General features: G+C 44.2%; 2 protein-coding genes and 2 long non-coding RNA genes across 6 annotated transcripts in view; 2 read left to right on the top strand and 2 right to left on the bottom strand.

The window, feature by feature from the left end:
- The window catches only part of LOC126982934 (uncharacterized), a 21,096-nt gene extending 10,819 nt beyond the window's left edge, over positions 1–10,277 (top strand). The window contains exon 2 of the long non-coding RNA XR_007735434.1: positions 10,084–10,277. This is a non-coding gene — a long non-coding RNA (uncharacterized LOC126982934). The remainder of the gene's footprint in view (positions 1–10,083) is intronic.
- Positions 1–25,000, bottom strand: part of LOC126982933 (neprilysin-1-like) — a 53,457-nt gene that overhangs the window by 15,858 nt on the left and 12,599 nt on the right. The window contains exon 1 of one of the 2 annotated variants that reach the window (XM_050835211.1): positions 2,561–2,691. The exons of the other annotated variant lie outside the window; for it this stretch is intronic. The gene's annotated coding sequence lies outside the window, so the exon portion shown is untranslated. Of the gene's footprint in view, positions 1–2,560; positions 2,692–25,000 lie in introns of those variants that run through there. 2 annotated transcript variants of the gene reach the window in all.
- On the bottom strand, positions 4,336–24,329 carry LOC126982932 (neprilysin-1-like). Its single transcript, XM_050835209.1, has 6 exons — positions 24,176–24,329; positions 14,014–14,282; positions 8,999–10,528; positions 8,623–8,818; positions 6,901–7,107; positions 4,336–5,074 (listed from the first exon to the last, which is right to left on the bottom strand). Exons 2-6 carry the CDS (start codon positions 14,277–14,279, stop codon positions 4,754–4,756), a joined length of 2,520 nt encoding a protein of 839 aa, XP_050691166.1. The 5' UTR covers positions 14,280–14,282; positions 24,176–24,329; the 3' UTR covers positions 4,336–4,753.
- On the top strand, positions 17,201–20,725 carry LOC126982935 (uncharacterized). Of its 2 annotated transcripts, none has more exons than XR_007735435.1 (2): positions 17,201–19,027; positions 19,310–20,725. It is a non-coding gene; the product is annotated as an uncharacterized LOC126982935 (long non-coding RNA). The 2 variants fall into 2 exon arrangements; XR_007735436.1 differs by having other exon boundaries at positions 17,201–19,168.

Here is a 25,000-nt window from a genome sequence, read left to right as displayed (position 1 = left end):
GATTACTGCGTGAGACCCGAGCAATCTGATCCCTAAGATCAGTACAGTGACGTCGTTACTTCCGACTCCTATTCGAACATATTCGAACCGTACCGTAAACCCTTTGCTGGAACACCACTACCACATTCCTTTCCCCCCAAGATAAAGTACCCCAATGACCTCATGCCGCATGGAATATTACAATGACAAATCCGTACAGGAATACAGATGAAAATATATACAATTTAATATCCTAGTCTGGATGGCGGTTGACCCTTTGTGGTCCTGCTGGACCTTCGCAGGGGCTGGACCTCAGACTTTGGCGGCGAGTCCCTCTTCACCACATCCTGAGCAGGCGGAGCCACACCCAACTCGCTGGACTCTGCTCCGATAACTGCCGATGCCTGAGGCGTCTCCTCGGGAACGTCCCTCGGCAGAGGAGCCGTTACGCCACTAATGTCCTCCCTCGGATGAGAAGCTTGAATCTCGGGAAATAGTACCGAATCACCATCTTCATCATCCACGCCGATGGAGTCATCGTCATCCCGAGGCTCATTCACGGGAGTGGCGGAGCGCCGCCGAATGTGGTCCAAGTGACGCCGCACCAAGTCCCCGTTCTGTAGTTGTACGAGATAAGAAATGGGACCCAACTGCCTCGTTACCACTCCTGGAAGCCAGCGAGAAACATTGTTAGTAAACATTTTGACAAATACTTCTTCTCCCATTTCTAAGTTCCTCTCCTTACTATGGCGATCGTGCAGCCGAGCTTGACTGGCCTGCCTCAGAGCAACCTTATTCTCTACATCCGGCCTAAGTAGCGAGAGCCGCGAGCGAGGCAGACGACCCATGAGCAGCTCGGCGGGCGTCTGGCCGGTGGTCGTGTGGGGAGTGATGCGGTAGTGAAACAGGAATCTCGATAATCGCTCACTTAAGGTCGCGTTCGATTTCATCCTATTCAGGCCATTTTTCACGGTCTTGACAGCATTTTCAGCTTGTCCGTTGGTAGCTGGGTGATAAGGTGAAGAATGAATTAAACGTATTCCGTTAGTTTTCAAGAAACTTCCCAAATAAAGAGCTCGTGAAAGTCGTGCCATTATCTGTTACTACGGTGTGAGGAAGACCATGTGTGGCAAAAGTCTGACGACACCTTTCAGTAGTTGCTTCAGCTGTAATAGTCTTCATATCGTGCACTTCAATCCATTTAGAGTAAGCGTCTACCATAACCAGCAACATACGGCCCGACACGGGACCAGCAAAATCCATATGATCCCTGTACCACGGCTTGTGAGGAAATTCCCAGGGATGCAGCTGAGCTTTAGGGGGTGACTGAGCCAGTTGTTGGCAAGGAAAACACTGCCTTACCTTAACTTCTATGTCATTGTCCAGGTGCGGCCACCATACATAGTTTCTGCTTAGAGCCTTCATCCGTTTTACTCCTGGATGCCCCTCATGAAGCTCATCCAGTAGTTCTTCATAATCAGTAGCAGTAGTGGTAACATTATTATTATTATTATTATTATTATTATTATTATTATTATTATTAGTAGTAGTAGTAATAGTAGTAGTAGTAGTTGTAGTGGTGGTAACAGTGGCTGCCTAATCTCAACTCTTATACAAGATAAACACTGTTCGTCGGCTATGTGTTCTAACAGAAAGGTTACATCAATGGGTCACCAACTGAAAGTCTCGGTAAATCTCCAGCCAATTTTAGCACCAACACAATGACCAGCAAAAGCTTTTTCAGCAAGATATACACGAGACTGATACCACTTTTCCATTGCCTACAAGACGATTAGTGTGTTAAGGGCGGAGCGTTACCTGGGCAGCGACGCGGTAAACTCTACGGACGAAGCCTGCCACGTTTACATTACTCAACGTTTCCCACATGCCATAACGTTCGCTCTTGCACATAGTTTTGCTTTTGAGTCGCTTCCTGGCTTCTCTTTACAGGGTGAAAGGGTTTATTATCGTAATGACTTGACAACGTTTGGAAATGGGATTGGTATGTAAAAGTAGTGAACAATATAACAGCTCTCCTTTCATACATATTCGTCATGATTTCGCTCCTACTTCTTTTTCTTTTACTACTTTTTCTTCTGCTACCACCTACCGATACACATTTTTACCGCTTCCACCACCACTGCCTCCATCACCCCCATCACCTCCATTATCACCACTACCACCACCACCACCTCCACCAGAACTGGCCGAATAGCTTATTTATTCAAGGGGGGAGATTGGGGTCAGGTGCAATGACCCAGGACTCCTGGGCCAAGGTGGCCGTCCATGACCAGCAGAGGAGGGCGAGGAGCTGAACAAGACGCATAGTGAAAGAGCAACTGGAAATGAAAATAAGTGAGTGAGAGGGTGAGAAACAGAGAGAGCGAAAGAGGGATACGTGCCTGACACCGAAGACCGCATGGAAATAGAGAGATTTTGTGGAGAAGAACTGAAGGGGAACAAAATAGACTTCAAAAAATGAGGAAAGATATGTGAAGGATATGGGAGAGGGAGAGAGGAGCAGGCAGTGTATAGAAGAAATAGGGAGATGGGAAGGAGAGAGAGACTTCTTCATACTTACTTCAGACACACGAACAAACGACCTGGTCGGGCCGGCACACCTGTCCAACGCTTACCTGTGGAAGGAAAAAAAAGAACTGATTAGTGGATCCGCAAGGTGAGATGGAAGGTGTGTGTGTGCGAGAGAGAGAGAGAGAGAGAGAGAGAGAGAGAGAGAGAGAGAGAGAGAGAGAGAGAGAGAGAGAGAGAGAGAGAGAGAGAGAGAGAGAGATCACACACACACACACACACACACACACACACACACACACACACACACACACACACACACACACACACACACACACACACACACACACACACACACACACAAAATGGAGGAGGAAGACAGCGAAAGTAGGCAAGACTGAAAGAGTGAGAAGAGGATGAAGCAGAGGAGGAGGAGGAGGGGGGAGTGGTAGCTCACAGGGTTCAATACATAAGAAAAACTGGTGATCTTTGGTTCGCATCCCCCCACATCCTACTCCTTCTCCTCCTAATCCTAGTTCTCCTTATCCTCCTCCTCCTCCTCTCCCCTCCTCCTCCTCCTCCTCACTCTTCCCCCTCCTCCTCTTCCTCACTCTTCCCCCTCCTCCTCACTCTTCCCCCTCCTCCGGAGGGAGAGGTGGGTGGGGAGGAGCCTTCATCTTTTCTGTCCTGTCCTGCCACACGTAGATTACTAGTAGTAGCGGTAGTAAACAGACACCCTCGCCATAGACAGACAGGTCTTCTGGTGTCTGTTCTGTGTGAGAGAGAGAGAGAGAGAGAGAGAGAGAGAGAGAGAGAGAGAGAGAGAGAGAGAGAGAGAGAGAGAGAGAGAGAGAGAGAGAGAGAGAGAGAGAGAGAGAGAGAGAGAGAGAGAGAGAGAGAGAGAGAGAGAGAGAAATCAGCGGGAGGCTTGAGGTAGAGTAAGACTATTGTTATAAGACACCCTACTATGTATGTATATAAGAGAAAAACACCGCCGGAGGAAACGAGGAGGAGGTAGAGGAGAAGGAGGGAAAAAGGATATGAAGGGGAGAGAGAGGATGCTGGTTAGGAAAGGCGATGGAGGAATGGGGGAGGAGAAAGAGAGAAAGGGAGACAGTAGGTGTGGAGTAAAAGAAGTAGATGAAAACGAAGACAGGGAAGATGAGAAAAGAGTAACAAAGATGGAAAGGTGGAGAGTAGGTGAAGAATAAACGGAGAGAGAAATATGGAGAGAAATGAATAGTATTTGTGGAGTAAACGGAAGTAAAGAAGGAAGAGATGGATTATGGGGAAAGGCGAAGACTAAACGGAGGAGGAAGAAATATGGAGAGAAATGAATAGTATTTGTGGGAGTAAACGGAAGTAAAGGAGAGGAAGAAGTGAATCATGGGGAAAGGTGAAGACTAAACGGAGGAGAAAAAATTATATAGAGAAATTAATAGTACTTGTGGAGTAAACGGAAGTAAAGGAGGAAGAGCTAGATCACGGGAAAGGGTAATAAAGAAGAGAATGAAATAGAAAGTGTGTTAGGAGTAGAAGCTGAATTTGAGAAGAGTGGAATGTTTAGAAAATTGAGAAATGAGAGTTAAAGTAAAATAGAGGAGGAAGAAATATGGAGAGAAAGGAATAGCATTTGTGGAGTAAACGGAAGTAAATGAGGAAGAGGTGGACAACGGAGAAAGGTAATAAAGAAGAGAATGAAATAGAGAGTGTGTTAGGAGTAGAAGCTGAGTTGGAGAAGAGTGGAATGTTTAGAAAATGAAAAAATGAGAGTTAAAGTAAAATAAAGTTAAATGGAGTTTGATTTAGGATATTAAAACCACTGTAGATGTTATAGTAAGTTTGTTCGTAGGATTTATCACCCATACAGCACCATCATTATCACCGCCATCACACTCTTCATCACCAGTCACCTCCACCCACGCCATCCTTCATCACCACCACCATCATCACCACCACAAGCTCTAGCAATCAAAGCATCCTCGTCCCCCATCATCACCACGCACACCTTTCATCACCACCACCACCACACCCACCATACAACACCAAAATCACCACCACCACCACCGCCCATCACAACCACCAATCAAATCACCACAACCGCAGTCACAGCATACTCATCACCTCAACCTTTCATTACCAGTCTCATCACCAATCGCCAATCATCACCACAACACCCATCCATCAATGCCACCACAATTACCACTCAAACCACCACAACCACCACCATTCACCGCCACTCTCATCACCACACCACACACTTGTCATTGGGGTTCATGCCGGAGCCAGCAGGACATCCCCAGATATCCGAAAACTCCTTCATGTTGCTCATTGGGACAACCACGCGGTACTCTGATGGGGAGTGTGGGTCCGTGAGCACCTGGTTGAGGAGCCCCTCGTCGGTGATGGACGTGCACCAAATGTTGGCGTTGCTGAGGAAGAGAAGCTGGGCGGGCGTGTACTCAGTCAGGCCCGGCAGTCTTGGCTCCTCCCCGTTGCGGTCGGTGTAGAGTTTGTAGGCCAGAAGTGCTTCCCTGATGCCTCCGTTGTCCGCGATGTTCTCACCCTAAGAAAGAGGGAAAAAGAGTGTGATTTTGGTCTTGGTAATGACTGGTATCTAAATAACGGAGAGCTTGGTATATCATATGGTAGAAGTGCCTTTCATTTCTCCGTTGTCCGCTCTGTTCCCACTCCAAGAAAGAGTTTAAAGTGTGTGATTCGGGTTTGGTAATGAATGATGTTTCTTAGTAAGGGAGGGCTTGTCTGCGTTGTTCTATCCCCTAAGAAAAGAGTTAAGACGAGTGTAAGGTTTGTAGATTAGAAGTACTCTGATTTCTCTTTTGTCTGCAATGTTCTCACCCTAAGAAAGAAAAGGAAGAGTGTGCTGTGGGTTTGATAATGACTGATTTCTTATTAAGGGAGAGCTTTTAATAAAGGGCAAGGTGCATACATTGAAGGTAAAGCTAGGGGAGGGGCATACGCTATAACTGCGCGTGGCCTCAGTGCTTACCTTCGTCGCATTACCCCCTGAGGCTCTGATTAGGTTTTAAAAAGCTGTGGGAGGGAGTCAGTGCGCGCCAAGCTTAAAGGTTTGGAATGCGTTGTAATGCGTGTGAAGAAGGGTTGAAGAGGATGGAGAATAGAGTTAACGTGTGACTGGAAGGAATGAAGAGGATTTAGGAAAGGATTAATGACTTAAGGTGTTATATATAGATTAGTGTGTGGGGGGAGGGGGGGGGATGCTTGGGCGTGTGCGTGCGTGCGTGAGTCATAAGCATTCCTCCACCCGCTCCATTGGCTACTAAGCATACGACACATTCTCGAAATAACAGAAGAGCAAAGGCATTCCATTACATTAGCTTACTGGCATATTGAAGTGGAGGGGAGAATGGAAGGGGAAGGAAGGGTGGCGAGGCGAGGGATGAAACCAGAGGCGGGTGGAAGGGAGGAAGGGTGGAAGGGTGGAAGGGAGGAAGAGTGGGCTAGGGCAGTGATAAAAGGCAAGGGTGGATGGTTGTGTTGGTAATGAGAGGGAGGAATGAGGGAGTGAAATACGAAGCAAAGAGATGATGACGTATTGCAGGAAGAAAAGAAGGAGGAGGAGGAGGAGGAGGAGGAGGAGGAGGAGTGATGTGTGGATGTGATAAAAAAAGGAGGAGGAACAGGAGGAACAGGAAGAGAGTGCAGGAAGATGATAAATACTGACAGACAAACAGATCAACAAAGACAGAAGACTTAGACAGTAAACTAAACAGAAACGAGTAGTTGCTGAAGAGTAGAAGTAACACATGAAGACAGAAACAGACAGACAGACAAACAGACAGAGCAAGAAAGACAGACGACAGGGACGATAAGACAGGAAATTAGATAGACAAAGAGACAGAAATGGATAGCTGCATAAGAATAGGGAGTAAGGTAGACAGACAGACTAGACAGACAGAGACAGACAGAAGAAACAGACAGGCAGATCAACAAAGACAGACGGCGAGGAAGATATGATAGACAGAATTGAGAGGTGTTTAATAATAGAGTAAAACAGACACAGACAGACAGACAGACAGACAGACAACCAGACGCACAGACAGACAGACATACAGAAAAAAACAGACAGATAGATCAACAAAGACAGACGGCGATGAAGATATGATAGACAGAATTGAAAGATGTTTAATAATAGAGTAAAATAGACACAGACAGACAGACAGACAGACACACAGACAGACAGACAGACAGACAGATACAAAGACACAAACAGACGCACAGACAGACAGACAGACAGACAGAGACACAGACACAAACAGACGCACAGACAGACAGACAGACAGATAGACAGACAGACAGAGACACAGACACAAATAGACGCACAGACAGACAGACCACGCCCCTCCTCACCTGGGTATTGACGCCGTTGAGGGTTGCGTTGGGCAGCAGGCCGTCCAGTTCAGGCAGGCGGATGCTGTCGTACTGGTCGACGATGCACTGGGCGCGGATCTGGAAGGCCTCGAGCGTCGCGTTGGTCCACCAGGGCACCGCGTTCCCGTCCTTGTCGTTCTGGCGCCCCTGGTCGTCGAACCCGTGAGTAATCTCGTGGCCGATCACCTGCATAAAGAAAGAAGCGCTTAGGTCCTCATTCTTAACGTACTGGCGCCTCAGTCCCCCTGTATGAAAAGCCTCTCGTAGAAGTTCCTGGGCTTTCCATGTACTGTTTTGTGATCCTAGTGATAGGTTTACTTTGAACGGAAAAATCAGCCATGGAAATAGAGCACGCCTACTCCTCCTACATATGAACCGAAAAGCCTCTCGTAGAAGTTCCTGGGCTTTCCGTGGACTGTTTTGTGATCCTAGTGATAGTTTTACCTTGAACGGGAAAATCAGCCATGGTTATGTCAGATCAGGTGTGGTCCCGGGATATGCCTTTGCAAGGGCTCCCGGATTTTCTGTTCATTCAATGTCAATGTTTTCGTGATTCAACTCAAATTTTCTTCTTCAGTTTTCACTTGACATCTTTTTTTCACTGATTTTGCACTTGTGTTTTAGTCTTCTGAACTCTTTGTCTTTCCTTCCAGAGTTTTTTCAAGTGACTTTTTTCCACGCCTACTCCTCCTACATATTAACCGAAAAGCCTCTCGTAGAAGTTCCTGGGCTCCCCATGGACTGTTTTGTGATCCTAGTGATTGAACTGGTTAATTACTGATGTTTTTTTAATAGCTGTGAATCAGAGAAACTGAAAAAAAGTATGCTCCGAGTACGGTAATTTGGCAACGCTGCCGATTATTAGTTACCGTTACCGACTTGTCGTATCCACCAGGACCTCGGCAAGCATGGAGCGCCACCTGATTCTGTCTCTTGTCAGCTGCAACGACTCAGCAGGCTTAAGATGTCCTCCCGCCACTCTCATCACACCATCCATAAATTTCTCTCTCTGTCTTCCTCTTGCTCTTCTGCCGTCCACCATCCCAGTCAACACCACAGCCTCCTCCATCTCATTCCTCCTCATCACATCACGATTATTGGTAACGATCACAATAATAGTTAATGAATGTTATCTCTGTAAGGAACATGGCCTGTAAAGCAAACAAGAAAACTAGATGGAAATGAAGTTTGGGGAGTTTCATGAAGGTGGACAACTGTTCAAAAGCTGCCGTTGGCTACTGAGTTGTTTAATAACTAATATTTCTCTCTCAAAGAAGGAGGAGGAGGAGGAGGAGGAAGAGGCGTAAATGGATGTGATAAGATAGGAGGAGGAAAAGGAAGAAGAGTAGGAAGAACAGGAAGAGAGTGCAGATAGATCAGTGTCCGAGGATGAACTATAGTGATGATTCTTTTTGTTAGATCATGTTGTTTTCGCTGATTTTGTTATTGTATTTGTTGTTTATTGTTGTTGTTTTAATTGAACATCAATATGCTACACGCGCGGTGCGGAGGGCTGCTGCTAAGTCACCTGTTCTTCTTATGTATGTATGTATGTATGTATGTATGAATGGCTTCTCTACCTGTCCAATGCCGCCGTAGTTCTGTGTATAAATGTGGTATCTAACTAACTAACGGGGGGCATATGCTAGGAGGCGCGTTGCTTTACTCACCTTCCGCCTCCACCCCTGACCTGTCCCATACCTGTCCAATGCCTCCGTAGTTGAGGGCCATGAGGGAGTTGGCGCGGTAGAAGGGCGGCTGCAGGATGCCGGCAGGGAAGGTGATGCTGTTGTACTCGGGCATGTAGTAGGCGTTGACAGTGGTGGGCGGCATTTCCCACAGGTCACGCTGCGCCGGTTTGCCCAGCCGTTTGAGCTCGGTGACGGACCACCACGACCTGGCGACCCGCACAGAGGTCAGTGCAGTGAAGGAGTGCATACTGACCGACTTTCTCTTTAAACGAACTTCCTTATTGACCATCTAATCAACCTACACTGCTTGCTAATTGCTCACCATGCCCCTGGAACACACACACACACACACACACACACACACACACACACACACCAGTACTCACTCGAGGGCCAGGACGTTAGCGAAGTGTGTCAGCTGATCGAGGTCAGCGAGGTCAGCGTAGTAGGTCTCGAGGGCGGTGGTGTTGCCGTACCAGTCCGGGTAGCCGATGAACTTGGTGATGGCCTCCGCCTTCTCCATCGCCAGCGGCTTGGTGGCGTCGTCCATCCACTCGTTCACCTCCAACAGGCCTTCAAAGGACACGCGCAGGTCTTCCACCATCGCGTTCACCTCGTCCTTGGCCTGCTGTGAGAAGTAGGTCTCCACGTACTTGGTGCCGATAGCGAGCCCCAGGTAGTCGTTGGTGGAGTCCGCGCACTGCGTGGCGCGCGGCTCCTCGGCCAGGACGCCGTTGGCCACCATGTCGTACTGGAAGGAGGCGTCGCGCATGGCCTGCGTCGTCTCGTCTCCCAGGCTTTTCACGTGGCGCCACATCAAGTAATTGGACACCGTGCGCTGGCTGGTGGTCTGAAGCAGCTGCGTCACGTTGTACATGTAGGCCTGCTCCTGCACGATGACGCGGGTGTTGCCGTCCACGGCCACGCCGCTGGCCTCGAACATGGGCACCAGCACCGGCAGCCAGTCAGCGCCCGTCAGTGTGTTCAGCTCGGTCACCGTCATGGGGTTGTACATACGGTCGATGTTCCGGCGGTCCTCGCTCGGGGTGGTGATCTCGGCGAGGCTCGTCTCGAAGGCGAAAACGTCCTCCACGTCGGCGGCCACCTGGCTGCCGTCCTGGCCCAGTGCCTCGACCAGAATGTTAGCCGTGGCGGCGATGTAGGTCTTGTAGGCCTCGATGCGCTCCTGGTAGTTGTCTGGGTTGACGAGCACGGAGCGAGGAAGACCTAGGGACGTCTGGTCGATGTAAAGGGTGGTGGAGAAGGTGTCCTTCTCGTCGGCAAACACCCACACGTCCACCAGGGAGTCGGACCCGGCCTGCACCCTGCTCTGGGCCACCGTGGCCTGCCAATCGAAGGCGGTCTCGTCCCAGGCGTTGATGGTCATGGGCCAGCCGCCGAACTGGTCCAGGAAGTCAGTGAGCGGAGTGACGCCCCGGGCCTCCAGCTGCGGCTCGTCCATGCAGCCCAGGTAGAATTTTTTGGCCTTGTTGATGGGCGCAGGGTCCTGGGCGTCGATGGGTTCCTCCAGGATAGTGCCCAACGCGTTGGACAGCTCGCGGGCCAGCACGTCGAACTGAGCCCAGCGGGATGAGTCCTCGGGCACCGGGTTGCTGTTGATCCAGCCGCCGCATGCGAACTGGTAGAAGTTGTCACAGGGGTCAACAGAGGTGTCCATGGCCTCGATGATGCTGGCGGCGGCCAGCGTGCACTCCTGCGTGTCGCAAACTTCCACCTCCTTGCCACTGGAGGATGTACCGCGCACCACCGGCAGCCGCGACGACTTGGCGGGTTGCGGCGCCTCCTGGGCCGGATGGAGATCCTGGACAGGTTCCTTCTCCTTGATCTTCTGGGGCGAGGCGGGAAGTGGTTGGGTCTCCGCCTTGCTCTCCTGCACCATCACGAGCGGCTGAGCCCTGGCGGGTAGGAGAGGGAGTTTAGGTTTGGTGCCTCAGGCCATCGTGACTACTCAGCAGCCAGACTCCAGCACCACCAACAAGCCCTACACTATGGCATCTTTGTGAGTCACTGATGTGTGTCTTGAGAAGGGTTTGAACTGACACTATTCCGTGCTCCGCCTGGCCTTGACAAGCCAATCACCCTCCCATCACTCGGTTCATCGGCGTGCCTCGCAGTTCCCTGCAATGAACCTCAATCAAGTTAAGCCGAGGCTTGTCTGCGGTAGATGAAATTCTCCTCACGTTGTTCCGACCAATTACCCGCTAACAGACAAGCCTCAGTTTCCCCTCGTTCAGGTACATAGTAAGGGAGCCGCGCTGTACACGCCCCGGCGAGCCTGAGTGACGGGAAGGGAGCGAAGAGGGTGTGGGATGCCCTCTTGCCTGACTGTGACAGACGAGTTAGTACTGACTCATTGACCTGAACCATTGAATAACTTTAAGATCTCTGGAGCCGAATCTGCCACCTGCCGCGGACACAAAGCCAAACAACGGTAAGCTTATAGAGATATGTTGTCCTTTCTCACTAACATCCCTGCGAGGTAAACCTGCATAACCTTTCGGCAGTTTCAACGGCGCCGTGTGATCTGCGTTGTCTGGTCTGGGACTTGTGTCTCGCGGGAGGGTCAGCCTTTGTAACGGCTCCTCCCTGACGGGTTTAATCATGGTGTTGTTTTTATTTAATTTATTTTCATTCGTTTCTTACATTCTAATGTCTTGCATGAACTCTTTCTATTTTTTTATGTTTCGCCTCTACTTCCGGAAGGCTTTCTTGGTGGGGCCTGGTGGTTGGCCCCTGTCCGTTGTGGTGCAAGCAAATGTTTACAATGGCGCCATCTTGCTTGGCTCATGCTGCCCCCCGAAGCTCATCTTTGACCCTCTTTTAGTAAGAGAATCTAGAGACCGGGTTGATGGGTGGTCTCCAGGACAGCATGTGGGTAGTCTTCGGCCACTCGGCGATGACTGAGAAACTGCCAGCTTGTTTGTAGCGGCGGGGGGGATGCAAACCCGCGTCCTCCTGGATGCCGCGCCTGCATGCTGACCACTCAGACACCGACTCCATCAGTCGACCTTCATGAGCGTAGATCGCTGGCTGATTTTCGGTTCAGTAATTTAATAATATTACCCACTGTCTTATTACCTCATGTCTTAATTATTAAGTGGGCGTTAGAGTATCACTAAATTTGCGAGGTTCCCTCAAGACTCACGCCGTCAAGGAACAAGAACAAAAACTATTCAACATTAAAGACATGCACGCCAGGCTCCACGGATTCAAGGGCTAAGGCAACGAAAATGAACACCGAGGCCACGCGCGGCAATAACACATGCCCTTTGTTGATGGGTAATGTTAATAATAGGTTTTAGTGTGTTACGGTTCATCATTTGTAGAACGCAAGGAAACGGTTCGTGTTATATGAAACCCGGCGGCTCAGCAGCCCGCGACCTCCAATTATTTCCCGCGGAGCCTCCTCGGAAGTAGCCGAATTAGTCTAGCGACTGTTCTTAATGAGCGGCCTTTGACGTTGTTTCAATTCCATTTTGCCCTTAGCTTATACTGTAAAAAACATATTCTGTGCTGTAAAAAAAGTATATATATTACTAGTGGGAGTGAATGTATATTTGAATGTAATTTGTGTGTGTGTGTATATATATATATATATATATATATATATATATATATATATATATATATATATATATATATATATATATATATATATATATATATATATATATATATATATATATATATATATATATATATATATATATATATATATATATATATATATATATATATATATATATATATATATATATATATATATATATATATATATATATATATATATATACATATATATATATATATATATATATATATATATATATATATATATATATATATATATATATATCTATATATATATAGCTCTTCTGGACAGAGTGGAGGCAAAGGCTCGTCGTCTCATTAGCTCTCCTCCTCATACTGATAGTCTTCTACCTCTTAAATTCCGCCGCAATGTTGCCTCTCTTTCTATCTTCTATCGATATTTCCACGCTGACTGCTCTTCTGAACTTGCTAACTGCATGCCTCCCTCCTGCGCCCCGCTGCACTCGACTTTCTACTCATGCTCATCCCTATACTGTCCAAACCCCTTATGCAAGAGTTAACCAGCATCTTCACTCTTTCATCCCTCACGCTGGTAAACTCTGGAACAATCTTCCTTCATCTGTATTTCCTCCTGCCTACGACTTGAACTCTTTCAAGAGGAGGGTATCAGGACACCTCTCCTCCCGAAACTGACCTATCTTTCTGCCACCTCTTTGGATTCTTTTTAGGAGCAGCGAGTAGCGGGCTTTTTTTTATTAATGTTTACTTTTTGGTTCCCTTTAGCTGTAGCCTTTGCTTTAAAAAAAAAAAAAAAAAATATATATATATATATATATATATATATATATATATATATATATATATATATATATATATATATATACATATATATATATATATATATATATATATAGATATATATATATATATATATATATATATATATATATATGTATATTTATTGTGGTGTAAGTGGCTGTATAGTTCAATGTAGTGTGAATGAGGGAAGGGAGGCCACAAGAAAGGAAAGGAAAGGAAAGGGAAGGGAAGGAAAAGGATTAGGAAAGAAAAGAGAGGAGGGGAAAGGAAAGAAAGGAAAGGAAAGGAAAGGGAAGGGAAGGGAAGGAAAAGGATTAGGAAAGAAAGGAAAGGAGGGGAAAGGAAAGGAAAGGAAAGGAAAGGAAAGGAAAGGAAAGGGAAGGGAAAGAAAAGGATTAGGAAAGAAAGGAAAGGAGGGGAAAGGAAAGGAAAGATAAGGAAAGGAGAGGAAGGGAAAGGAAAGAAAAGGAAAGGAAAAGAAAGAGAAGGGAAGGGAAAGAAAAGAAAGAAAAGGAAATGAAAAGGAAGAGAAGGAAAGGGAGAGGAATGGAAAGAAAAAAAAAGAAATGGAGAGGAATGGAAAGGAAAGAAATACTAAAAGAAAGGAAAGGGAAGGAAAGGAAAGGAAAGGAAAGGAAAGGAAAGGAAAGGAAAGGAAATTAAAGGGAAGGGAAATAAAAGGATTAGGAAGGAAAGGAAAGGAGGGGAAAGGAAAGGAAAGATAAGGAAAGGAGAGGAAGGGAAAGGAAAGAAAAGGAAATGAAAAGGAAGAGAAGGAAAGGGAGAGGAATGGAAAGAAAAAAAAGAAAAGGAAAGGAAAGGAGAGGAAAGAAATACTAAAAGAAAGGAAAGAGAAGGAAAGGAAAGGAAAGGAAAGAAAGAAAAGCAAAGGAAAGGAAAAGAAAACGAGACGAGACGAAATTAAACGGAAGGTAAAGGAAGGGAAAGTCAGGGAAAGAAAAGTGAAGGAAAGGAAAGAGTGACGTCGCGTTGTGTCCCATATACTCACTGTGGCATCGGCTCCTCAGCCTGTGGTGGTGCCGGGACCGCGAGTGTGGCAGCCGAGGGAGAAGAGGACGAAGAGGCGGTCATAACCCCCACCAGGGCCGCGCAAGCCACCAGGGCCACGCAGCAGACGCCCACCAGCGCCTTCTCCAGGTTAGTCCTCCGCCGCCACAGCCCCTGCACGCCCGACTCCTGTCTCTCCACCCTTTCCTGTCTCTCCACCCTTCCCGGGGACTCCATGCGGCTATTGCTTATAGTCGGCAACTCCATGGCCTGAAAATGGGAGAGAAGTGGATTATTGGGTCAGTATTCTCAAAATGCTTCCGCCTCTCACACCAACTACTTCCAAAGGCTGACAAGAACATTAATCAATCAACTCTTTTCAAAACAACTATTTCCAACCAAACTATTTCCAAACAACTATTTCCAAACCAACAATTTCCAACCAAACTATTTCCAAACAACTATTTCCAAACCAACAATTTCCAACCAAACTATTTCCATGCCAACTATTTCCAAAGGCTGACAAGAACATTAATCTGGTGCCCATGAGTGTTATTCTCAGGTTCATGGTACAGAGGCGTTGTTAAACTACCAGCAGGTTCATAAAACTACCCTCCTTGGAAAGGCCCACAACTGCTATTAAAGTCATGTCAGATCTTTACCACCAGGGTCATAAAACTACCCCCCCCCACCATGGAAAGGCCCACAGCTCCTACTAAGACCATGTCAAATGTGTATCACCAGCGTCATAAAACTACCCCCATCGAAAGGGCCACAACTACGAAAGCCTTGGCAAATGTATATCACTGGAGTCATAAAACTACCCCCATGGACAGGACCGCAACCCCTACTAAACCCTGGTGAATTGGGTACCACCAGGGTCATAAAACTACCTCCATAGAAAGATGCACAGCTCCCATTAAAGTCTTGTCAAATGGGTACCACCAGAGTAAAAAAGCTACCTCCATGGAAAGGCTCACAACCACGAAAGCCTTGTCAAATGTGTGTGCTTGTTGAAAGGGGAAAGGGAAGGAGGTACTTTAGACAGGGGAATGACAACGTATGGGAAGGGGGGAAAAGGGATGCTGAGAAGGGGAAGGGGTGAAGGGAAGGGAAGGAGTGATGTTAGATGTGTTTGTCATTATATAGGAGATTGTTAGGAGAGGAGTCGTGTAAGGGGGGAAGGAGTTAGGTTATGGATGGGATTATGGAGAGGGAGGAGTGGAAGGTGGATGGGGAAAAGAGTATGAGAAGGGAGGAGAAAAAGTTCCCATTGGTGGTCTTATATAAAGCATAGACTCGAAAGTACGGCGTTCGGAATCTGGTTTTCTATAGTCAGTCAGCGTCAGCGAAAACTGATATAATTTCATGGCAGACTTAGATGTTATTTTGTCAAGCCCAGAATTCATTGGCATAGCGAACATGAGAGATCAAAGAAAAGTGTTGTGGTATGACGGTAGACTGAACAAAACAATGATAATAATAGTATAAAGCAGAAAAAAAGAAAGTAAAAAGAAGAAAGAAAAAAAGAAATGTGCTAGTATTTACGATAACTATAAAATAAATGAAGGAATATGTATGTTGGCGGGTAAGCAAATAAAAAAGAAAGATAAATAGATAGATAGAAAAGAGATAGACAGAGAGAGAGAGAGAGAGAAAAGACCGTATCACACCTATCATTGCCTGGTAACGATGACAGATATTGATGGTGATTCTGACAGTGATGTTGATGGCGGTAGAAGAGAAAACACAAAGATAATGAACCTCTTGGAAGCCTCTTAACCTCACTATCTCGCCCATCGTGTCCTCTCCGCCACTCGCCTGACGACGTGCTGGGTTCTCTCTGAGCTGTTATCTCCTCAAGTATCTTTTGTTTTATTATTATTTTTTAGGTCAATGTTGATCACCCAATCTGTCACGCATGATGGTGTTTGGTGACTTCTTTTTTTTATATCAGAGGACACGGGTCAAGGGCAGCGAGAAGGGTACAAAATAAGCCTGCTACTCGCCGCTCCCTCCCATACCTACCTACCTACCTACCTACATACATACATACATACATACATTATACACATATCCAAACTCCTCCCCCCCCCCCCCCACACACACAAGGTAGGATTACGTAAAGCCATTCTTGTGTTTTTCTTTTTTTCCTTCCATTTTTTTTTCTAATTCGCGTATAATGAAACGTTCGAGTTTTACACCTGAACATTATAATTACAAAAAAATATTCTTTTCAACAGCTGCCAGAATAAATAATTAGCGTCATTTTTTATAACCCTCCGCCCAGCAGTTCGAATCTATTATTATTATTATTATTATTATTATTATTATTATTATTATTATTATTATTATTATTATTATTATTGTTGTTGTTGTTGTTGTTGTTGTTGTTGTTGTTGTTGTTGTTGTTGTTGTTGTTGTTGTTGTTGTTGTTGTTGTTGTTGTTGTTGTTGTTGTTGTTGCTATGGTTATTATTAGTATTATTATCTATTTTATTCTTATTACTACTTCTATTTACTACTACTACTACTACTATTTACTACTACAACTACTACTATACTACTACTACTACTACTACTACTACCACCCCCTGACCCGGCTGGCTTTCAGAGAGTGCAAATACTGGACAAATGAATAAGGTGGCGCGCGAATGAATAATGAATCCGTGAATGACTTAGTGTTCTTAAGACTTTTGTTGTTATTATTGATCCTTCTCACCTCATGACGGTGGTGGTGGTGGAGGTGAAGGGGGGTGTTGGTGGTGGTAAAATTAATGGAGGTGTTTTATATATGGAAAATATTGATGGAGGCAGCAAAAGGGAGGTGAATGCGTGGTGGTGATGGTGGTTGTGATATAGTGGTGATGATGGTTGGTAGTGGTGGTGGTGGTGGTGGTGGTGGTGGTGGTGGCAGTGGTAAAGGTGATGGTGGTGGTGGTAGTGGAATTGAAACTGAACATCTTTTTGGTCTCTCTCTCTCTCTCTCTCTCTCTCTCTCTCTCTCTCTCTCTCTCTCTCTCTCTCTCTCTCTCTCTCTCTCTCTCTCTCATAACTTCACGTGTTTTGCATTACAAGGTTGTGTTGTTGTTTGTGTTGTTTGTTTTTGTTTGTTTGTTGCTAAGAAATGACAATCAAACAAACACATGAACAAACACATAAAGAGGCGATAATTTTTTTTAGGAGAGAGAGAGAGAGAATAGAAAAAATGTGATGAATTACAAGTTAACATGTATTTTCTTTCTTATATAAATTCTTTCTTTCATTCATTTCATCATTTTTTCTTTTTCTCTCTTTGTTTGTTTGTTAGTTTGTTTGTTTGTTTGTTTGTTTCTTCCCTTGTTTCTTTCTTTCCTTGTTTCTCTTTCTTTCTTTCTTTCTTTCTTTCTTTTTTTCTTTTTTCTTTCTTACTCTCGTTCTATCTCCCTATCTATCTATCTATCTATCTATCTATCTATCACTCAGGTATGTAAAGGTCAGGTGTTGGAGGCTAGTAACACACACTGATTAATCTCCCTGTTCGCCACTTGTGTTCAGGTTCACCTTTGAATTAATTATATCGCTCCGTAGGTCGAGTCGCTTGTGGCGGTACTCCCTTACAGCTTGGTTAAAAAAAGTCTAGTACAGTTTCGACAAAGATGTAATTCGGTTTGGGAAAATGTATCTATATTTTTTTTCATGTTGTCAGAATGTAAGCAAGGGTAAAATATATGAGTGGTAGTTTGGTCACGATGCTATGAAGATTCGACAAGTCTTAATCTCGTTCAGTTTCTTCAGTTTCGTCAAGGTGTTAATTCAGTTTGGTCAAAATCTAGTTCTGTTTCGACAAGTTCTGATTCAGTTCGGTCAAAATCTTGTTCAGTTTCGACAAGTTCTGATTCAGTTCGGTCAAAATCTAGTTCAGTTTCGACAAGTTGTAATTCGGTTTGCTTAAAATCTAGTTCAGTTTCGACAAGTTGTAATTCGGTTTGCTTAAAATCTAGTTCAGTTTCGACAAGTTGTAATTCGGTTTGCTTAAAATCTAGTTCAGTTTCGACAAGTTGTAATTCGCTTTGGTCAAAATCTAGTTCAGTTTCGTCATCTTGTAATTCAGTTTCGTCTTAATATATTTCAGTTTCGTCAAGTTGTAATTAAGGTTGTTCAAAATCTAGTTCAGTTTCGACGAGTTCTAATTCACTTCGGTCAAATAATCCAGTTCAGTTTTGTCATGTTGTAATTCGGTTTGGTCATATGTAGTTCAGGTCATCAAGAGGTAAGCAAATATTAGATAACTATATGATTTCCAGTTTGCTCAGAATTTCCGATCAGTTTGGTCAGAATATTAAAAAGTTTCGGACATATTAGAAACGAAAGGGAACTGATCAGATAAAACAAAAATACAGGTTTTCAGGTTATCTCTCCTCGAGCTTATCAGACGAAAAGATAATCTCCTTTGCACATTTAGAGGTCTCAGTTATACGCTTTGACTAATAAGGTGTTGCAAATAAACGTAAAACAAATTAACTGCATGTAGAACGCTGAACATAGTATTTTGTTGTCTTGAGGCCATACAAATACACATAAAAAGCAACCACGTTCTCATCAGCTCCTTACATAAACGGAGGGAGGATAAGGAAGAGGAGAAGGAGAGGGAGGCAAGGGAAAATAATAAAAAAAAAAAAATCCCAGTCACCGTGAAGACTCAGATTAGTATCTCTATCAATCTATCTATCTGTCTATCTGATTATCTCTCTCTCCAAATGCTTCAGTCAAGTGGCTTCATCATAGACCAGATAAGGAAGCCCCAACACAAGAACCTGGCTGAGTGATTAGGCTCGGTAGGACGTGCTGATCTTATGAGGTTATCGATAGTTTTTTTAAGTTGTAAGAAAAAAAGAAGAGAATAGCTTGACATTAGGAGGAAATAGCAAAGGAAGAAAGGAAAGAGATGTATACAAGGCGGCTGACTATGCTATGTGTGGTTATGTATTTGATTATGTAAGTGTAATTGTGTGAAGGTAATCGATGTTCTTAAAGGTGTAAGAATAGATTGATGTAAAAAGGGAATCGCTATAAAGGAAGGAAAGAGATGTATTTAAGGCGGCTGACTATGCTATGTTTGGTTATGTATTTGATTATATAAGTGTAATTGTGTGAAGGTAATCGATGTTCTTAAAGGTGTAAGAATAGATTGATGTAAAAAGGGAATCGCTATAAAGGAAGGAAAGAGATGTATTTAAGGCGGCTGACTATGCTATGTTTGGTTATGTATTTGATTATGTAAGTGCAATTGTGTGAAGGTAATCGATGTTCTTAAAGGTGTAAGAATAGATTGATGTAAAAAGGGAATAGCTATAAAGGAAGGAAAGAGATGTATTTAAGGCGGCTGACTATGCTATGTTTGGTTATGTATTAGATTATATAAATGTAATCGAACTTAGGTAAATGATGTTCTTAAAAGTAAGTTGAGTAAGAGAAAAAAGAACTTGATTGATGTTTGAAGTCAGTAACATAGAAAGGAAGGAAAGAGGAATATGTAAGGAGATTGACTATTCTACGCTCGGTTGTATATTAGTGGATTATAAAAGTGTAATTTAGGGTAGGTATTCAATGATCTTAAAAGCGTGTTGAATAAGAATTGCTTGATGTTTGTAAGGAATAACGTAGAAAGAAAGGAAAGATAGATTTGTAAGGAGATTGACTATGCTATGTTAGGTTGTATATTAGATTATGTGAGTGTAATTTAGGGTAGGTATTCAATGATCTTTAAAGCGTGTTGAATAAGAACTGCTCGATGGTTGAAAGGAATAACGCAGAGAGAAAGGAAAGATAAATACGTAAGGAGATTGACTCTGCTATGTTAGGTTGTATATTAGATTATGTGAGTGTAATTTAGGGTAGGTATTCAATGATCTTAAAACTGTGTTGAATAAGAATTGCTTGAAGTTTGAGAGGAATAACGTAGAAAGAAAGGAAAGAAAAATATGTTAGGGGGTGGACTATGCTATGTTAGGTTGTATATTAGATTATGTGAGTGTAATTTAGGGTAGGTATTCAATGATCTTAAAAGCGTGTTGAATAAGAATTGCTTGATGTTTGTAAGGAATAACGTAGAAAGAAAGGAAAGATAGATTTGTAAGGAGATTGACTATGCTATGTTAGGTAGTATATTAGATTATGTGAGTGTAATTTAGGGTAGGTATTCAATGATCTTAAAAGCGTGTTGAATAAAAAATGCTTGACGTTTGAAAGGAATAACGTAGAAAAAAAAAGGAAAGAAAAATATGTTAGGGGGTGAACTATGCTATGTTAGGCTGTATATCAGATCATGTGTGCGTAATTGAGTGGCGGTAATCAATGTTCATCAAGGTGTATTAGGCAACGTGTGCAGGGAATGACGTAGGAAGGGATGATTAATACGCAGGAAAGTTAATAGGTAGTTAAGGGTGTGTTTACATATGCAGATGAAGTTACAGAGGTCGAAAGCTTGTCAGTGGTAATTCTTATTTCGTTATGAAGTCAAACTTAATAAGAATATGTTTATTACCTGAGTTCTATTCGAGGGACTGATATTAACCACACCCTAATAGATTGATAAATAGATAAAAGATAGAATGATAGAAAGATAAACAGATAGATAGATAGATAGACAGACAGACAGCTAGGTTTATTGACGACATATTACAATTCAGTTTCTCTCTCTCTCTCTCTCTCTCTCTCTCTCTCTCTCTCTCTCTCTCTCTCTCTCTCTCTCTCTCTCTCTCTCTCTCTCTCTCTCTCTCTCTCTCTCTCTCTCTCTCTCTCTCTCTCTCTCTCTCTCTTCCTTAGTAACATATAACATTCTTTCAACACTGTCTATATCCCTCCATAATTTAGCTCCTGTATTGATTTTCGCCTTTTGTCCATAAGCAGGCATATAAAATGACCTTAGACTCAACAGAATATTAGATAAGATTGTGTTGACATAAATATTTGCTCGGAGGTTATGGAGGAGAATTCTTTATCTTCCTGTCTATCAGTTTTTTGGTATGATCTTGGTGTATTTGATTTGTTTATGCTATTTTGTAATGTAATTTTGTAATGTTTATTTTTTGGCAGTGTTAATTTTAGTTTGGATTTATGTATTCTTTCCCATTCTCCGTTATCTTTTTTCCCCATTTTCCGTCTATTCTTCCCCATTCTCCGTCTATTCTTCCCCATTCTCCGTCTATTCTTCCCCATTCTCCTTCTATTCTTCCCCATTTTCCGTCTATTCTTCCCCATTCTCCGTCTATTCTTCCCCATTCTCCGTCTATTCTTCCCCATTCTCCGTCTATTCTTCCCCATTCTTCGTCTATCCTTCCCCATTCTCCGTCTATTCTTCCCCATTCTCCGTCTATTCTTCCCCATTCTCCGTCTATTCTTCCCCATTCTCCGTCTATTCTTCCCCATTCTTCGTCTATTCTTCCCCATTCTCCGTCTATTCTTCCCCATTCTCCGTCTATTCTTCCCCATTCTCCGTCTATTCTTCCCCATTCTTCGTCTATTCTTCCCCATTCTCCGTCTATTCTTCCCCATTCTCCGTCTATTCTTCCCCATTCTCCGTCTATTCTTCCCCATTCTCCGTCTATTCTTCCCCATTCTCCGTCTATTCCATTCTCCGTCTATTCTTCCCATTCTCGTCTATTCTTCCCCATTCTCCGTCTATTCTTCCCCATTCTCCGTCTATTCTTCCCCATTCTCCGTCTATTCTTCCCCATTCTCCGTCTATTCTTCCCCATTCTCCGTCTATTCTTCCCATTCTCCGTCTATTCTTCCCCATTCTCCGTCTATTCCTTCCCCATTCTCCGTCTATTCCTTCCCCATTCTCCGTCTATTCTTCCCCATTCTCCGTCTATTCTTCCCATTCTCCGTCTATTCTTCCCCATTCTCCGTCTATTCTTCCCCATTCTCCGTCTATTCTTCCCCATTCTCCGTCTATTCTTCCCCATTCTCCGTCTATTCTTCCCCATTCTCCGTCTATTCTTCCCATTCTCCGTCTATTCTTCCCCATTCTCCTTCTATTCTTCCCCATTCTCCTTCTATTCTTCCCCATTCTCCGTCTATTCCTTCCCCATTCTCCGACTATTCTTTCCCATAATCCGTCTATTCTTCCCATTCTTCCCCATTCTTCGTCTATTCTTCCCCATTTTCCGTCTTTTCTTCCCCATTCTCTGTCTATACTTTCCCATTCTCCGTCTATTCCTTCCCATTCTTCGTCTATTCTTCCCCATTCTCCGTCTATTCTTCCCCATTTTCCGTCTATTCTTCCCCATTCTCCGTCTATTCTTCCCCATTCTCCGTCTTTTCCTTCCCATTCTCCGTCTATTCCTTCCCATTCTCCTTCTTTTCCTTCCCATTCTCCGTCTATTCTTCCCATTCTCCGTCTATTCTTTCCCATTCTCCGTCTATTCTTCTCCATTCTCCGTCTATTCTTCCCCATTCTCCGTTCATTCTTTCCCATTCTCCGTCTATTCTTTTCTATTCTTTCCCATTCTTCTTCTATAAAACTATCTATCAGTATTCTTTCCCCTTATTTGTCTGTTCTTTTCCATCCTTCGTCAGGTGTGAAAGGTGACGCGTGCTGGAGACGGTGGTGGATTCGGGGTCATGTCAAGACGCATGCAAGGGCAGGACGTGATGGACTAAACCCTTGCTAAGCCTTGATGCAACCCTCCTACCGCCACCACCATCACCATCACCATAACTATTACTGCTACAATTACAACTACTGCAACCACCACCACCACCTCCTCCATGTCTTCAACCACTAGCACCATGACCCTCATCTCAGGACTCCAAATAGAAAGGTAAGTTACGTTTTCTGTTTTTCTTTCTTTCTTTTTTCCTTCTTTTCTTTCTCTTTTTCTTTTACGGGGAGGGAGAAGACAGAATCAAGTATTACACGTATTCTTCAGCATTCTGCATTATTCAACTTCTTTCAATATAAGACCATCCCAACAAGAAGTACATGACTCCAGACTGGAGGCTGCAGAACGCTTAACCTCAGACCTTGCTATTATTTCCGATTGGGGGAGAAGGAACCTTGTGTCCTTCAATGCCTCAAAAATTCAATTTCTCCACCTATCAACTCGACACAATCTTCCAAACACCTATCCCCTATTCTTCGACAATGCTCAGCTGTCACCTTCTTCAACACTAAATATCCTCGGTCTATCCTTAACTCAAAATCCTAACTGGAAACTTCATATCTCCTCTCTCACTAAATCAGCTTCCTCGAGGTTGGGCGTTCTGTATCGTCTCCGCCAGTTCTTCTCCCCCGCCAGTTGCTATACATATACAGGGGCCTTGTCCGCCCTCGTATGGAGTATGCATCTCACGTGTGGGGGGGCTCCACTCACACAGCTCTTTTGGACAGAGTGGAGTCTAAGGGTCGTATTACAAGACATTTCACTGCCTAAGAACACATATTTGACAAGGCTTGCGTATGAGCTGTGGGTATTTACAGTAGTAGTTTTATGACCCTGGTGGTAGTGTGACCCTTCCTCTGTACCGTGAACCTGAAGAAACACTCATTAGAACCCGACTGACCCCCTCTTTGACCTTTAGAAATAGCTGACGTGAGAAGCGAATGTGTCTTATAATACCGACCTGGGGCTCTTCGTCTCATCAGCTCTCCTCCTCTTACTGATAGTCTTCTACCTCTTAAATTCCGCCGCGATGTTGCCTCTCTTTCTGTCTTCTATCGATATTTTCACGCTGACTGCTCTTCTGAACTTGCTAACTGCATGCCTTTACCTCTCCCGCGGCCCCGCTGCACGCGACTTTCTGATCAAGCTCATCCCTATACTGTCCAAACCCCTTATGCAGGAGTTAACCAGCATCTTCACTCTTTCATCCCTCACGCTGGTAAACTCTGAAACGATCTTCCCTCATCTGTATTTCCTCCTGCCTACGACTTGAACTCTTTCTAGAGGAGGGTATCAGGACACCTCTCCTCCCGAAAATTATTTATCTTTTTGGCCACTCCACTCTATTCAGGAACAGAAAGTAGCGGGCTTTTTTTTCATTATTGTTTTTCTTTTTACGCCCTTGAAGTGTCTCCTCTGCTGTAAAAAAAAAGAAGAAAAAAAAGGTGAGACACACACACACACACACACACACACACACACACACACACACACACAGACACACACAGACACTCACCTTGATCGACGGTCTGTGATGAGCTCAGGCGTACACAGATAACTTATAGCAGGTGTGCGGGATGATATGAGCACCAGCGGGGTTGCCATCATTCTCTCTTATTGTTGATCTGTCTGTTTCTTTCATGTTTCCTGTGTTTCTATCTACCTATTGAGTGGCTGCCGTGTTGTATGACTCTTGCTTGGCTCATGCTGCCCCCGGTGCTCCTCACTCGGCCACCGCCTCCCTAACCTCACCTATCCTTCCTCTCTCCTCTCTCCTCTCTTCCCTTGATGATTTTCTTTTCGATTTCCTTTTAACCACACTTTCATATGTTTTCCAACTCTCCGTTTTATATTCGTTTCTATATTCGACCTTATTTTGATCTCACACACACACACACACACACACACACACACACACACACACACACACACACACACACACACACACACACACACACACACACACACACACACACACATTATTCTATTTATTTATTATTTCATTTATCTATTTATCTGTCTCTATATCGATCTCTCCTAGTGTTTTTTGTATATGTCTCTATAGGCAGGCATGAAGGTAGGTAGACTGGAAGGAAGGTAAGTAAGTGGGTCGGGATGTCCGCAGGTAGGTAGGTAGGCAGGTGGGTAAGAAGTTATCTGATACGAGGGGAACTTCCACTGTTTTATCTTTCAAGTACAGTCTGAAGGATAATTTCGGGGAAGTCTGAAAGAAATATGCTCTCTCTCTCTCTCTCTCTCTCTCTCTCTCTCTCTCTCTCTCTCTCTCTCTCTCTCTCTCTCTCTCTCTCTCTCTCTCTCTCTCTCTCTCTCTCTCTCTCTC

Source organism: Eriocheir sinensis, chromosome 52 (assembly GCF_024679095.1).
Source record: "Eriocheir sinensis breed Jianghai 21 chromosome 52, ASM2467909v1, whole genome shotgun sequence".
In the NCBI taxonomy this organism is placed as follows: domain Eukaryota; kingdom Metazoa; phylum Arthropoda; class Malacostraca; order Decapoda; family Varunidae; genus Eriocheir; species Eriocheir sinensis.
Note: the sequence above shows the minus strand (reverse complement) of the source record. Positions and strands in the feature narration are given on the sequence as shown.

What these genes read in the sequence shown, in the direction of transcription:
- LOC126982932 (XM_050835209.1), bottom strand. Translation starts at nt 14,279, where the DNA reads ATGGAGTTGCCGACTATAAGCAATAGCCGCATGGAGTCCCCGGGAAGG. An exon ending in GCTAACGTCCTGGCCCTCGA is followed by an intron (nt 8,819 to 8,998) that starts GTGAGTACTGGT and finishes GCGGGTCGCCAG; the next exon opens with GTCGTGGTGGTCCGTCACCG. An exon ending in TCAACGGCGTCAATACCCAG is followed by an intron (nt 5,075 to 6,900) that starts GTGAGGAGGGGC and finishes CCTCTTTCTTAG; the next exon opens with GGTGAGAACATCGCGGACAA.